Genomic DNA, 16,695 nt, shown 5'->3' on the forward strand with positions numbered 1-16,695 from the left:
TGCGCTGGATCCGGCCGGTTCAGGCGCTGGGAGTTGCCCGGGCCCCTCGGCTGCGCCACCCGCAGGTGTGGGGCCCGAGGGCGCGGCTTCCCTGGCCTTAGCGTAGGGTCTGCGCGTAGCGCGGGGAAGCTGCGTGTAAAGCCTGGGTTCAAGGAGGCCGGCGCGTTTCCCTGTGCTCTTTAGGCGTCCAGGCAAGCGTCAGGGATCCCCGGCTTGGCTCCGACTGACGAGAAGTAAGTGCTTCCCCTCTCCTCCCTGCTCGCGTTCAGCCGGGGCGGGGCAGTGGGTGCTCTTCGTGACCCGCCGCCCTCCCTGCGCTCCTCAGGGATGGCAACCTGCCGGACATCACCGCCAGCGGCAGTCTGCACGAGTTCCTGGTCAACCTGCACGAGAAGTACGGCCCGCTCGTCTCCTTCTGGTTTGGAAGACGCCTCGTGGTCAGCCTGGGCTCCATTGATCTCCTGAAACAACACGCCAACCCCAACCGGCTGCGTGAGTCTCCTTTGCCTGCTCTTTGATTTGTTTTTGTTCTTTCTGGCCTTACCTGGCATCAGGTGTCAAAGGCAGCTGGGGTTTCGTTCTGTGCAGAAGGAGAGTGAGGCCTGGTTTGCAGCTGACTTTGGTCCTGCTTACTGGGTTTGAATATCAGCGACCAAAAGTCGCTGCTGTCCAGTGGCCATCAAGAAGTGAATTTGCTTGTGTCTTTTACCTTCTCCCTACAGGCAAATGTTCACAAAAAGCGTTGTCCTCATTAGTCGCTTAAAGCAGCAAGGCAAAGATCCTGTAGCAGCTTGAAACATACGTTAAAAGCAGATTGAAATACAATTTAAGACAAGGAATTTTATTAATTTAAGTCTGAGAACAGCTATGGTAGTCTGTGATACCTCCCTTGTGTGGTTCAGTGTGGGGATTTTAAAGTATTGTTTGAAAAAGTCCCCTAACTCTCATTTTCCTTTGGGTTGTAGAATTTTGTGCTGGAAGCCCCTGGTGATCTTCCAGACTGGGAGATGGTCAGCGGTGCTGGTAGCTGAGTTAAGGCTTTTAGTCCTAGGGAAGGTACAAGGGGTATTTTAGTTTAGGTTGTAGGCCTCTTGGGTGGGTGTTTTGCTTTGTAAAGGGATCACAATTAGTTAACTAAGTTAATGTTTTGGTTTAACCTACTGTTTTTCCAGTTTTCATTTTGGAGTTGAATAAGGTATAGGTTACATGCTCCCAAATTGGTATTATAGGCTGTCTTCAGGCATAGGCAGATACCTCAACATCTTTTCATGCTGGGGTCATGATGGGGAAGTTCTGTACGGTTGCATGACAGACTCAGATAAATTGGTGATGATTATGGGAGTAAATGAAGATCAGTGAGACACAGTGGTAGTAGTGCCAGACCAGAAGGTGGACACCAACCCTGAAAGATCTGAATGTGCTCAAGTGTGTGTGGGGGAGAGTGAGCAGTCCCTTCTCAGAGCTCAGAGAGGTGGTGACAGGCACCCGAGCAGACAAGTTCTCTGAAATGTACTGAATTTCGGAGGGTATCCAAATACTGGAGAGAAACAAATACAGTGTGTGGATTTAAATCTAGGAAGTGAAGTGACCCAGGTACCTACAGACTAGTCTGGCCTACTTCGTATGCCAAGAGTTAAACACATTTTGTAAGGAGGGGGATAAATGAGAAATGCAATAAAGTGTGGTCATACCATAATTCTTTGATAATCAACCTTCTAGACAAGGAAGGGAGGTAGAGATGGGTTTGTGTCTGGGTTTCAGTTCAGCATTTGCTTGGACACCATTTGGGTCATTACTGAAGCTGGAGGTAATAGTGGGATATGAGAAGCATAAGAGGGAGTGAGGCTGGATTGTGTTGGGAAAGGGAAATGCTGGGCTGGGGAAGGAGGTGAAATAGTTGGATCCTGCACTCCCACCTGTGTTGGCAGCCTGCGCTGATGGCATTGCGCTGGGACCCCTTGTCAGCGCAGGGAAGTGGCGTGTCAGAGTGAGGAGCTGGGTAACCTGGAGGGCTGAAGTAGCAGAAATGGGAAGGGAAGGAGCAAGAGCGGGCTGCATGTGTTTTCTGCAGGATGACATGGCCATGGAGAAAAAAGGGTGCATCAAGTGACATATTTCCTGTAGAAAAACGAAAGTATCTAAGGCTATTGCACAAGGCTCACGTGAGCCCAACCTGGAATCCTGTGTGTAGCTCTGAGCCCCTGTACTCAGAGGGATGATTTTGAATAGAGCAGGTGCAAAGAAAGGCTGCCAGCAACTCTCACAGGAGTGGGGAGCCTGTCCTGCAAGAGGAGCTAGGGAGAGCATGTTTGGCCCAGCAGAATGAACAGATCAGAGGGGATCTTCAGAAAGGCAAAGAAAGGGGTGTTCTTGTGTACTGTATCAAATTCAGGCCTGAAGAAAGCAGTAGTATTACTCACATCAGTGCTTTCCTTTAACACTGTTGCTTATCAGAAGTGCTCAAACTTATTAGAGGTGAGGAATGTCCTCTCTTACTGCTTGTTTTTCCTGGAGCTTTGTCTGACACGTAAACAACACACAGTGTTTGAGTGGCTGCAGCAAGACTGTACTTGTACCTGTTCCTGGTAGGAGGGAGTAGGAGTTGTAGCTCTCAGCCATCAACTGGCAGAAAGGCATCTTGCAGTTTTGTTGGAGACATGGTATTTTCCTTCTCTCTCCTGTGCACACAGTGCTCTGGGCCAGGAGACAGCCCACTGTGGACTGGCATATGCCCAACACCTGACTCCCTAGAGCTACTTGAAAGCTCTTGCAATGTAATTCCTCCTCAACCAGCTGGGGTAAAGCTGCAGCTGAGGCCAGAGCAGAGCCACCTTTCGTAGATGGCTGCTTGTTGGCTTCCAAATTTGAGGTGTTGGGTTTGGCACCAAGTAGCATAGAAAGCTGCCTCTCATCTTGGGCATTTATTGAAGGTATGGCTGTGCTTATTGGAGAGAGAGAGATACTGATAGTGTATCCCTCAGGAGAGCCCTGAAGTCGAAATTGTATTCAGAATTATTAAGAGGTTCCTAGAGCCAGGAGAATGTTTGTTCTCTTGCTTAAAGCTATTACAATTTTAAAGGTCGGTTGGGATTAATTTACAAGGAGAATTCAAAGGAGGTAAAAGTTTGCTGCTGAGACTGGCAGTTCCTGGGAGACTCTGGAGTAGCAATCCAGACCTGTGAAAGGTGTGAATGTGGAAAAGGTGGACTAATTCAAGTTTTCCAGAAGCAACGGGTTCAGAGAGCCCTGTGGAAAACTCCCATGAGTTGACATGGCCTTTTGGGTTGGGACAAAGAACCTGTAGGCTGCAAAAGCAGATTTCCTGCCATCTCCTTCAGGAAATGGCTGATGCTCCATCAACAGATATACTTCAGACTGATGCACGTTGAACTCTAGAGATGGTGCTGTTGGTCCTGGCCTCATTGAGCAGGGCAGCTTCAGAGGTCCTTTCCATTTCTGATGTTCAGTTCTGCTCAGCATCTGTTTTGGCTATCCAGGGTTTGATCTTTTCCCTGTGTTTATGTGCAATGTTATCCAGGACAGCATGCTGAGGTTCTTGTGAGGATGAGAAGAGTTCCTTGCAAGAGGAAGGAACAGTCAAAATTTTGATACACTTCACTGAAAGGGTTGAAAATGTAACCCTGGAGCTGTTTTCGAGACGACGGTAAAGCAAGAACTCCGAGGAAGCACTGGCAGCACAGAGCTTGTTCTCTGAGAGGCAGTTCATGCCTTGTGGAGCTACAAGTCTCCTGTGGCTGAGGAGAAACAGCCATCTCCCAAATACTGTGAGGAAAGGGCAGCCCTCAGCAAACAGCAATCTGGGCTCTGTGGTCCTGTGAGTTCACAACGCTGAGCACAGCACTGGCATGGGGCTGCCAGTTTGCACTAGGGAGAAAGTAGGGGAAAAAAAAGGAGCTCATTGGTGACCCAGCAGTTTTCTTTCACACACACCAGGAGAACCTTGCAGTCTCCTCAAACAGGGGTGCACAGCATCCTCTGGCCTCTCTCTGCAAATGCCTCTGCTTGCCAGATCTGCCGTGTGGACTTTGCCATGAGCCGCATGCCTTTCTGGCTCCCTCAGTGCTGTGCCTCGCTCTGCCAGGGCCAGTCAGCATGGGGTCGTGGCATGACTAGCAGCAGCCACCCCATGGCAAAGTACCTTGGGGGAGGAATTGTCAGCAGCAGCCAGGATCACGTAACAGCCTGCTCCACATGCAGAGCCATGGGTACCATCTGCCAGGCCTCACGACACATGCACATATTCCTCGTCATTCAAAGTGGGAAAGAGTCTGAGATACAGAGCTTTAAAATGTTGGAAGGGAAATGATGTGGGAGAAAAGATTTCTGGAGAGTTGACTGTATTCCTGCCTCCGCCCTTGTTAGCTGCCTTTGTTTCATTAGCTGATAAGTCCCCTGCAGGCAGGAATCATCTGCTCTTGGATGTTTGTCCAGTCATGTAATGAGACCGTGATCTCAGCTGGGAGTCCTGGACACATCACTGGTAAGTAGAGTCACATGTGTCTGGCCCAACCTCTATGTCTTCTAATGCCTCAGAGATTTTACGCTTCATCTGGGAGAAATAACAGGCTGTGATGAACAGTGAAAATATCCCTCTTGGAAACCCCCTCATTGATGCTTCAATATAGTTCCTTAATAATTCTGCCAGTTCTGCCAGACCCACAGAAAAGTTTGCAGGAAGGGAAGAGCATATGATAGCTCATGCTTTATTGCACAGTTTTGCATTTGCATTGATTCCTAATGCACTCTGGCAGATTTATTAAATAGAGGCCTCTGGTGGTGAAATTCAGAGTTAAAGATCTAACTAAAACCATGGATATGGAAGACGGAGGTAATGTGTTTCTGTCTAATCTGTACACTGTTGCAAGCCTCTGTGCATAAGAAAGAGGAAAAGTTAAATAATGAGAAGTAGAAAACATTCCATAGCTTAATGGGACACTGCTTTCTGTAAGACACATGCAGCTTCCCTGCTGGAGGCAGTCCTGACTGAGAGGGGTAGGTGTTAGTTTGGGAAAAGCTCATCAGCTCAGTGCTCCTAAGAGAAATCATGCAAGTGCAGCAGGATGTCAGATTAGGTTTGCAGGGTCCGTGTCGTGAGATGAGGAGTGCAGGGAGCAACCTTTGGCTAAGTCTGCGGTGCCGGCTGATGTGTCCTATGTGCATGTGCACAGCTGCGGCCAGGGCAGGAGGGTGCACTGGTTGTTAGGGAGGGGAATGTGCTGGAGGGGCTGCAGGTCAGGTTGGAGGAGAAGGGGAAGGAGAGTGCCACGCTCACTGCTGTGACCACATTGATACAACCAGCCTGCAAGCTGGGAAGAAGCTTCCAAGGCGCTGCTACTAAAAACATTGAGAAGAGCTACTTGCTAGAGCTCTGTTGTGCAGCCGGGAGGCAAACTTTGCAGAGGGAGTTGATGGTGTCCTGGCCCAGGGAGGAGTCCGTATGAGGTCCCAGCCCATGTGAAACAAGAGAAGTTTGACACCCTAAAGAGACCGTTTCTGGGGGAAAGGGCTGTGCCTTGCTCCTGGCCCAGAAATAGCAGTGCCCAAGTAAAGAGGTTGCTGTTTTCATCATCTCTGTGCAGTGGGACTGCCTGACTTTGGAATGTTTTTTCCTTTATTTGCTTTCAGTGGATCCATTTGAGACAATGCTGAAGTCCTTCTTGAGGTACCAGTCCAGCCTGAATGGGGATACAGGGGAGAGCCACCTGAGGAGAAAGCTGTATGAAAATGGTGTGACCAAGTCCCTACAGAGTAACTTTGCTCTCATCCAGAAGGTGAATAACTTTGCCTTTCTACAGCATAGAAGCTTTCTGTGGCTCCCAGGGGGAAGTTTAGTGGGAGTGATCACTAGGATAAAAGGGCTGCATTCAAATTAGCCCTGAAATGGTAAGCATTTGAGAGAGAAAGTCAAGTTGATGCCTCTGTCTGTTCAAACACAGTGTGAATATTTGGTTTCCATTAGCTCCAGTGGGTTAAGGGTGAAAGGCTGGGCTTGGTGACATTTTATGCTGAGACACCAGATGCAAAGATGCTGAAGCATCTGGATTCTAGGTTTATTTCCCAGCACAGGAGGGAGGAATAAAGAACCAGCTGTTGGGACTGCAAACAAATGAAGAACTGTTCTATTGACTCAGTCCAGCAACCAGAACATGATGAGTTTTTCTGGTCTGGAGCTACTAGTATTAAAGGGTTTAAGTTTTTTTCTGTGACAGAGGGAACAAGAGAAAAAGATAGAGCTGTCTTATAGGGGGAAAACCCTGGGGACAGGCAGGAGATTGGAGGCTAAAATGTTACTGTTCAAGCTTAACAATACAAGGAAACACAGGAGAGAACATAGATTCTTGCCATAGCCATGAGAGTGTGGTCTGCTTTAGAAGCTGGGTGGGAATGCCTCCAGTTTGGGGTATGTTTCATAAGTAGCTTGCTGAGATCAATGCTAACTAATGATTTCTTCCCTCTTAAGCTGTCAGAAGAGTTGCTAGCCAAATGGCTCTCCCTTCCTGAGGCACAACATGTGCCACTCTGCCAGCACATGCTGGGCTTTGCCATGAAGTCTGTCACGCAGACAGCTATGGGCAGCAGCTTTGAAGATGACCGAGAAGTCATCCGATTCCGCAGGAACCACGATGCAGTAAGTGTCATGAAGAGCCAGGAATCCCTCTGCAACATTTTTCCAAGCCAACAGCATACAGCTTGTATCTGTGTACAGTTTAGCAAGGGCTAGCACAAGCTACCACTGACACGTGCACACTGAGCTGAGTGCTCTAGCCATGAGGGCTCTGCCTCAGCTGTCCCAAGCTGATACTATCAGAAAGATCCTGCTGTCATTAGACTAAGGCTGGGTGCTTCTAAAGGGTCTGTGGAAATCAGGGACCCAGATCCAATGGCAACTGAGAGGTATTTTGTACATAATTTAGTTAAACTCTCCTGGGAATGCCAGTGAAAATTCTCCTTTCCAGAACTCTTCTGAAGGCTCTGTGACATTGTGGACACAGGAAAATCTGAGGGTGTCCCAAGTTGTGTCTGCATCTGGGGATGATAAATCTGCTGGTGATAGGGAAAGAGACAGTCCCATCAAGATTCCTATGTCTTTTTCACGACAGCAGTAATTACTTCTCACAGCTGTTTCATTTCAGATCTGTTTCAGCTGTAATAACTGGAATGGGGCATAGTGCCTAAAAAGGAGACCAATTTCATGGTCAGAGGAAGTCTTTTTTTGGGGTGTTTTTATTTTTCTGAGTGGGGAAGAATAAAAGGGTTCCAGCAGTCTCTGCCTGTGGTAAGTGACAGTGCTTTTTTCTCTGTCCTTCTTTCAGATCTGGTTTGAGATTGGAAAGGGTTTCTTGGATGGGTCCCTTGACAAAAACATGACTAGGAAGAAGCTGTATGAAGATGGTGGGTTCCTCCCAAAATCTCAGACTCCCTCCCCCTCTACTCTGATTAATGCATGTAGTTAGCTAGCATATGGAAGCACTTAACTTGCCCAGCTGTTGTGGCTTTTCTATAGACTTGATCATCCTGACATAAGCTACCAGATGTGTCCTCCCCACTCCTGCAGGAGATTGGGACGTATTGCTGTTTCACAGCTGAGTGACAAGCCTGCAATTGTGCAAGAAGTCTGTAGGACTAAAACTAGGATTTCTGTAGTCTGGAGGCTGGAGAGAAACCTAGGAAGTATCGGAGTGTGCTTGCTCCCTTCCTGGTCTTTTCCCTAGCTTTTGACCTCTGTTAGAGACAGACAACTGTGCTAGGTGGAGACAGATGGAGTGGCTTGTTCATGCCTGTATGGCCATTTTTATGATGCCCCATTCGACAAGTTTGCTGCCAGGCCAACCTCAGTCACTCGCAGGCTAGAAGTCAGGCGTACAGAGGTGCAGCTTCAATTGATACCTTCCATGTTATAGTCTCTGATGCGATATTCCAAGGTCACCTATGATTTTCAGGTGTGTTATGGCAGTGCTTGTACTTCTCGCAGTATTTCACAGTGGGTTGTTTTATTTTTCAGTTGTTCTGTATTTTCAGTTGTTAATACTCTTCAGTATTGATTGATAAGATGTTAAACAAAAGTAGTCTGTATGTAGAACTGAGCATTTCCTTGTAAATCCTCCAAACCTGGTGTTCCTTCCTTATGTTGCTGGCTCTGTGGGTTTCAGAAGCTTAGACCAAACACTGCCCTGCTGAAACAGGCTTCTCCCCTGGACACTTGTTGAGGATTGCTCCTGATCTGTAGTAGGATGACACACTAGGACACAATTCTACAAACTCCAGCTAGCGAGGCTTGGTGTTTAAGTGCTGTTGGCCTTCCTCTACAGAGAGGATAGGAAGGAAGAAAGATAGTTTTAAGGTTAAGGGGTTGAACTGGGCCTTGGGAAATCAAGGTTCAGCTCCACCTTATGCTCCATGTTTCCTAAATAATCTTGGGTAGGTCGTTTAAATCAGGCAACCAGTGGCATCTAGGTCCCTAACTCCCCCCTGTTCCCACAGCAGCTACCAGGAGTTAGGCAGCCAAATACCTTTGAATGTCTGTACCCTGTGCCAAAATTCTCCCACATTTTCCTACCTTCCTCTCTTTGTCTATGCAGGCTCTTTAGCACAGAGCCTTCCTCTTGCGCACCATGTTTATAGAGCCCCTAACAAAGGGGGACTGTCTGTGGTTGGAGGTAACAACACTTTAGTAATTACAACTCTACAGGTCATGGAAGTGATGTTATTTGGCTCATGCATTTTTATGCGGGCTAGTTAAACATGTTATCTGATGGTTCAACACTTGCTGTTATTTGACGTTCCCTTACATGATTTCAGCTCACAGAGTACCTGTCTTGGTTATACCTATAAGGCTGGCTTTTTTTTAGGGGACCTGTCATATTTTGTTCCTACGTTTTCAACTAAATTGGAAATATCACCTTCCAAATTTATACTAACATGTTCAGCAAAGAGGCTGCTTCTGTAAGTGAGCCCAGCAGCAACAGCTGGTCTGAAAATCTGACTGGGGAGATGAATTCAGTCCTCTGCAGCTCTCAGGATGACCAGGTTTTAAAATAATCATTTCTCTGTGTGTCCCAAGCTCTGATGGAGATGGAATCCACCTTAAGGAAAGTCACAAAGGAGCGCCGAGGCAGATCATTCAACAGGCATGTCCTCATAGACAGCTTACTGCAGGGGAGCCTCAGTGACCAGCAGGTCTGTGCAGCTGTTATGTCATTACAAAGTAATGGAATTTTGCTAGATCAGCAGCTAATTACATTGTAGCCCTTGATTAATTCAAGTTTTTGCATCTTGTTCAGTCCAGATTCCTTACTGAAACAGGGTTTCTCTTCAGTTCTTTTTCCATTCCTCCAGTCTTTAATTGTATTAGATTTTGGTAGCTTTCCTTGCCTCTGCTTTGTTACTCTTCTTCATAAGCTAGAAATATATTAGTATTAAGCATCTGTCTCAAGTGCCATTTCTGTGGAAATGCTACAGAGACTTCAGTCCATTCCTTCTAGGTTTTCTGCTCCCTACACTAAAGGGATTTCTAGTGCTCAAGTGGAGGATGTGCTGCTTCTCTCTAATTCTTACAGTCTTATGGACTTCATTCCCTGAACAGGATTTTATTTTCTAGATTCTGGAAGATACAATGATTTTCTCCTTGGCGGGATGCGTAATCACTGCTAACTGTAAGTACAGAATGCAGGTAGCTTTCCATCCCCACATTCAGCTGTCTAAAAGTGAGTGTGATGACATGGGATTTATTTTAGTCTAGCAAAAAGTGATTTTCATCATCCTGTTACTCCTGAGCTGCAAATGTATTGAGACAGCTAGTTTTACAGCAAGCTCTTGACACAGCCTCACAGTTAGTGAGTTGAAGCTAAGCTGTGGTTGACAACTTTCCCAGTCTTTCAGTGAACCTTAGAATTTCTTCCTGCTGCTCTTTGCTCGGACTCTAACCCCAGCCAACTGATGCTAAATTTGATGAGAGAACACCAGAAGATGCAAGCCACAAAGATCATGACCTAAAATAGTTTCTGGCATTTGGGAGGGGAATTAGAGCAGAATGCTGATATTTGACTGGCTGCTTTGGATTTCTGGGGGATAGGTATGTTCTATACGTGAAAGACTTTCAAAGGAGTTACTCTGGGATATGTACACAGATTATAGAAAAAGCAAATGAAAACACAAACTGGAACTGTGTAAACTCTCTGGTGATAGGGGAATGATTTGAACTTAATCCCATGATTATCAGACCCTGTATCTCAGCCATGGGGCTGGGACTCCGAAGAAAACCTCCCAGGTGCAGAGAATGTCCTCTCCAAGTACCCAGGAAGGCTGTTGTTTTCAGGGGGATTGACTCCTCAGGGATTTCTGGATAGTTCTCATAAGTAGACAATTTGGAGTGGTAGAAACATTTGCTTGTAGCTTTAGGGAAACTGCATCCTACACACTTATTTCATATGCAAGGTTTCTTTCTCATTCTGCTCTTAAAGATGTCTCTTGAGTACCTCACAAAAGAGAGGTAGGAGAAACAAGTGCTGGCCAACCTGGTGCAGAGAATTGTGCTGTTCTTGTCCTTCCCCGTCGGGAGCCCAGATATTGGCTCTCTGGAGCAGTTGTCTGACATGTGCTGAGGAAACCCGTAAATAAGGGAATTTTCTGATAATCTGGACAAACCAGCCTTTCAGTTGAATGGCTGGTCTAATAATTCTCATTCCGCAGAGCGGGTGGTTGCTACAGCGTCACAGCTGTTTGATGGAAAAGAGAAACACTGTGGCTGACCCTTTGCTGGGCTGTGTGGTCTCTTCCCCAGAGCTATGAGGCTGCACAGCTCTGTCTCCTGCACAGCTTTGTCTTGATTCCTTCCCCAGTGTGCACCTGGGCAGTCTATTTCCTGACAACCTCCGAAGAAGTCCAGCAGAATCTCTACAAGGAGGTGGACCGTGTTCTGGGAAAGGGACCAATTACACCTGAGAAGATCGAGCAGCTCAGGTGGGTCCCTTGGAAGGAATGGGAGAGGGAGGTTATCTCATGAGGTGGGGACAGGAGCTCATGTGTTGGAGGCTGATWCCTGCCTACACTGAGTCAAGAGAAGGCATCCAAAAGCTACTCCATTTTCTTCTGGAAATGATCAAACCACAGGATAAGTTGCAGCACAGACCAAATCTCTGCTGTAGGGCTCCAGACAGATGGACCAGGCTGCTCCCTTGCGAGTGTGTACAAGAAACTCTTTAGGTTCATTTGCAGAGGAAGAGAGCACAGAGTCAGTGCCTTGGCTCTCTGTGCCAAGACAAACCCAGGAGAGTGTCTCCCATCAGCCACCAGTGAAGCCTGGATGTACCAATGACTGCACTAATGCAACTGAAGCCCTTTAAGGAGGAAGGTTAATTCAGAGTAAGAGTTTGAGAAACCATCTTTGTCCTGTTCTCCCTTGAGGGCTCAGGTTGGGAGAGTTGAATAGACGTTCAGTTTTGGGGCAACTATCAGTAATGTGGTGTGCTCTGCATGAGCTGGGGCTTCAGAAAGGAAGAAATGAGAACTGAGATTTCCTCCTGATCTTAGAATGGGCCACATGGCTAGGATGGGACAAGGACAAATGGCTTATCTCTCCTCTGAGTGCAGACACTGGTCATAATGGTAAGTTTTACCTGTAAGGCTACATTTTCAGAAAGGAAGCAAGAAGGATTTTGTTTCACTGCTGAGTGCTGTCGGGAGCCCAGAAGTGGTGGGAGAGCTGTTAATGGAAACAGTGAAGATTGTGTGTCAAATTTTGATAAATTCATTGGCTACCTGGTAATTTTTGCCTTAAGGTAAAACCCTGGGGCTTTAGAAAGAAGAGAATGAGAATCTGAATTTCCAGCCAACTCTTGGCTGCACCACAGAGCTAGGATGGGTCCTGAGAATGGAAGGTTTTTTTAATTTTGACGGGCATAGGAGCCACTCTGCTAAATTTTACCCAACAGTTAGGGCTAAGATTAGGGTTTCAGTAGGAAAGAAAGGAATATTTTAGTTTCCTCCTAACTTTGATATGCTTCACAGAAGTAGGATGAAGGGTAATGTTCAGAGAAGCAAATGGGTCGTGTGTGTGTGTATATATACATATATATATATACGAATATATACATACAGAGAGAGAATTAATTCTGGTGGATATATATACTGGCTACTTAATAATTTTCACTCTTGGGTTAGGATTTCAGGAAGGAAGTCAGGAGGACCTGGAGTTCCTGTTGATCCTTGTACAGGCCACAGAGTGAGGATGAGAACTGGTGTTTTTGTAGACAAATAGATAGCATTCATTTTTCATACCAGTAATGGCCACTCTAAGATGCTTTTCCCCAGGGTTTCAGAAAGAAAATGATGAGAAATTTGGGTTTATTGCTGGTGCTTGCATGTACCACAGAGAGAGGTTTGGAGCTGGTGTTAAGAGAAGTAAACTTATCTGGTTTATGTCTTGGTTTTACAAAAGTAGAGGTAATCTTAGTAAGTTTAACAGTTGAATTAATGTTAGAGGAATTCAAAAAGAAAGCATGGAAGAAACCTTCTGAAGGGCCACAGAACTAGGATGATGACTGGTGAACAGTGGCGCCTTTATTTCTGGTGTGCCTGTTGGCCAACTGGGTAAATTTTATACCTGGGCTAGTGTTAGGGTTTCAGTAAAGCAGTACAGTGCATGGGGGGGGTGTTATGCTGTTTCTTGTATGGGTGAGATGTCTAGGAAAAGGGCTGGTCTGTTTATGCCTTTTTAGCAAAGTTAGTTTAGTTTAAAATCTGAAAAAGGCAGGCTGAATAGAAATTTTGATAACCTTCTCTAAAAGCTTATAACCAAATGTTATAACTAAACTGACCAAGACTTGCTGGTTGCAGATACTGTCGGCAAGTCCTGTGTGAGACAGTGCGAACAGCAAAACTTACTCCCATTGCTGCACAGCTGCAGGAGTTGGAGGGCAGAGTCGACCAACATACTATCCCGAAAGAGGTAGGTCAGTCCTGGAAGCACCAGGCCACCCTCCCTTCCTGAAGGGGAATTCGCTGTTTGTTCTTCCATCATCGTTCTTCCAGTGGAGGGGTGAGGCAGAAAACCGTGTCTTTTGACACTGTTTAACCTAAGCAGCTGGTCTGTCATCTGACAGTACCATTTAGCTCAGTTTGCCATGCTGTTCCTCTGTGGAGAGGCTTTGGGAACTCATATTCTCTTCCTGAGTAGATTTGTTTCTGGTTTTGGGTCCATCAGGGTTGAATCATCTTTTGAAGAAGTCTCTGGGCTCAGTTGTGCATAAAAGAGCATGATTACAGCTGATCACATCACTCATATTTCCCACACAGAATGGTACCTTCCATTGCAGAGAATACAAGGCATCCATCCATACATGCCAGTAAGAGTGGGGTAATGGGATCAGGCCCTCTCTAACCACCAAGAGTTGCACGGGCCTTGGAAGATAAAATCCTAACCTGTGGGCATGGATTATAGAAATCTGTAGATGAATACAGCATATTATCTTTATAGGCATTTTTAAACCACCTGTTAAATATGAGTGGTCCAAAGAATAATCCTCCTCCAGCAGTGTAGTCCAGAGGTGCCTTTAACTGTGCATTTCTTCCTACTCTGACATACGTGTCCTAATTTTCTTTGCAGACACTTGTGCTTTATGCTCTTGGTGTGATGCTGCAGGACAGTTCATCTTGGCCTTCACCATACAAGTATGTAGAATTGGGACCTTTATTACAACTATTCCTTTCCTTTTTTAATTAATATTCTTTGGATCTTAATTCCATGCACAGCCTGTTTGGCTGCAGGACCTGCCTTAAGCAGATTTTGGAGATGAAAGGGAGTCTGTAAGAAAATCTATTTATGAGGTTCTTGATTTACTTACCTACATGACGGGGATTTTGTGGCACTTCAGGTTGTGATCCTCCCAGGCTCCAGTGTGTGTGTGTATTATTGTTTAACAACAGATTTGGGGGGGGGGGGTTCTTTTCTTTTCTTTTTTTTTTTTTTTGCACATACACAGTGCTTCCCTGGCAAATGCTGGGAAATTCTTTTTAAGGTGTTCTGTGAGAGAAAAACATGATTTGAATGGTTTTGGAATCACTGCCTGTCACTATGAAACAATGGTGCAAGGGAGGAAACGTCCTCCCAGAAGCCTGGGTTTTTCAGGGGGAAGGAAGTGCTACCTCATTACTTCTATCTATGAAAACAAAACTGAATCCAGTCCAGTATTTTGGAGGTTAAAGAAAAAAAATTGCTGTAGCTTACTGTGGCCTCCAGGTGGCAAATATTAACATTTGTCTGACTTTGCTTAGGCTAGGAAAAAAATGTGGTTCAGTTATTCTAGAGAAATGGAAGAGACAGCTGTGATCTAGGAGAAAGAAAAGGGCCCTGAGAACAGCATTTGTCGTCTCCTGCAAATGTAGCTCTTGCAGAAGGGTCAGGCACTGATGCACCGATCTGCTGGCATCCTGCCAGGAATTGCCCACTAGGATGGGACGTGCAGTGTGTTTGAGGCAGGTTCGCTGAGGACCCCTGGGGGGCACAGGAGAGGACTGCTGCGAGCACAGCCTCTTTATTCCAAGGAGAGGGAGGGTGGAGGTTGTGGCTGAGCCTGGAGCAGGTGTGTATGTGTGTGACGGAGGTAGGAGATCAGCACTTCATGGTCCTTTCACCCACCTGCTGTATGAAAACACTATGTATGCCTATTTGTCCTCCATAGTTTTTTGGGGTTTTTTTTCTAGACAGCTGCATTTTCTTACTTGTTAGAAATTCCATAATTTGCCATGTCAGTTCAGTGGGAATATAGACTGGTTGCTGCCTCTACTGAGAAGCAGCAGCCTCTACTGCTGCCTCTACTTTCATAGAAGCAGGGCTACAGTTCTTGGGTGTTCAGGTAGGGAACCAAAGGTTTGAAGTATAAGTAGAAGGATTTAGCACAAAATGAAAGGGAACTGCCTTCCAGCCACCAAATTGCCTGTTTTTTCTTCTGTAATGCCTTGTGTTTAAATTGACTGATATTTTATTAGTCTCCTTTTGGTTACTTGATTATGGGAATCTTATTTTAACTCATGCCAGCCCAGATAATAGTTCTCTCACAACCTCCACCAGCCTAATGCTGGAAGCCACTTTTCTCACTTGAATGAGTCACCAGCTTCCCTCCCCCAGCGCATCTACATCCACATCCACATCCACACACCAGCTGCTTAACGAGGAGGGTGAGGGGCAAGGAGAAGGGGGAAATATTTTTGGAAGCAAGAGAGAGGGAGGCAAATCAGATTGCATGTGCCCTGGGGGAAGAGAGGGCAGGTAGCAGCATCAGCTCAGCTGTCTGCTCAAGCTAAATACCCACTGTTGAGAGGTAATGCATGTTAGCTCCAGCCCTGTGTCATGCTAACTCAGTTACTCAGCTTTTGAACTAAGCTGGGACACAGCTGGCCAGCTTGGAACATAGGTGGAGTGGATGGACAATTGCCTTCACATATGTTTGTGGAATTACCCAGCATGATTTAGATGGAAGAGGTATTGGATTGATGCTGCTAGTAAATTAGTGGGATTCTGTCTTTCACTGCCAGTTTCTTATTCTTGTGTGTGTGCAAACGTGCCCAAGGGAAGGATCCTGTAGCTGCACAGAAAGCCTCACTGCATTTTGTCTTTCATAGATTTGACCCAGAGAGATTCAATGAGGAATCAGCCATGAAAAATCTCTCCATGTTGGGTTTTTCAGGAAGCCAGGAGTGCCCAGAGTTGAGGTGAGCATAAGGAAAGAGGTCTGTGTGCCTCTCTGTGGTAGAGGGGAGAGAAGGTCATTTCAGCCTGTTCCTGTTACTGCTGAGACAATCTGTCCAAGCTGGCAGTTGTCCTTTGGCAGATTTACATCATAGCCAGGTTTTTATTCTTGTTCTTCTCCTATCTCCTCCCTCAGGTTTGCCTATATGGTGGCTACAGTTCTGCTGAGTGTTCTGGTAAGGAAACTGCACCTCCACCCGGTGAAAGGACAAGTCATGGAGACCAAATATGAGCTGGTAACCTCGCCAAAAGAGGAAGCCTGGATAACGGTGTCTAAGAGAAGTTAAGAGCAAGCAAAACAAAGGGCTGAAAGTGCCAGCAGTGAAGTTCTGAGCAAGGGCTTTAGAGGGAACCGTGCTGGCAGCACACTGACTCAGCCAAGGAATTTTATATCCAGATTTTGTTACCTTCCATGTTCTTAACCACACCCTCTGCTTGGGTACTTTTTCTAACTCAACCAACGGCCATATTAAAGTAGATTTAATCTGTATGCCTTTTTTACCATTGCTTTTGGCTTTCTAGCCATATCCTTGCAAAGGAAGCAATAAAACCTTGCAGTGGTTTCTCTATGAACTGTCAGGTGTCAGCTAATCAAAGGGCAGGCTCCTGGTTAGTCCAGCACCTCTCCAGCAGCAGCCAGAGCTGGATATGAGACTGTGCCATGGGGATCACTTCTTTATGGATCCCAGATAGAAAGACCTTGGAGGCACAAGGACAAAGTCTTTCTCTAAATATAGGTATTTTTATTCTAAGTATCCTTCCTTTCCTTCAGCTACAGCTATAACTGTCAAAGGAGCAGATATATCTTGTGAGAAGTGTGTGAGAGTGTGCGTGAGAAAGAGAGAAATAAAGTGGGGTGGGAGTAGCACCACCAGCTCTTGCCATGTAATCTTGCCATGCTGTGGGGTTGTAAGAGAAAGGATGACTGA

At 46.1% G+C, this 16,695-nt stretch overlaps 1 protein-coding gene across 1 annotated transcript; it reads left to right on the forward strand.

The window, feature by feature from the left end:
- Positions 1-183: 183 nt before the first annotated feature.
- On the forward strand, positions 184-16,335 carry LOC112977042 (cytochrome P450 20A1; the record flags this gene model as incomplete). Its single annotated transcript, XM_026088906.1, has 12 exons — positions 184-233; positions 326-492; positions 5,647-5,792; positions 6,482-6,649; positions 7,335-7,413; positions 9,083-9,198; positions 9,620-9,674; positions 10,860-10,980; positions 12,856-12,967; positions 13,625-13,689; positions 15,640-15,729; positions 15,903-16,335. Coding segments are annotated over 12 exons (1,320 nt in total), but the record flags the coding sequence as incomplete, so codon positions are not given.
- Between the last annotated feature and the right edge of the window lie 360 nt (positions 16,336-16,695).

Source organism: Apteryx rowi, unplaced genomic scaffold, assembly GCF_003343035.1.
Source record: "Apteryx rowi isolate R43461 unplaced genomic scaffold, aptRow1 scaffold_12, whole genome shotgun sequence".
NCBI classification, from domain to species: Eukaryota; Metazoa; Chordata; class Aves; order Apterygiformes; family Apterygidae; genus Apteryx; species Apteryx rowi.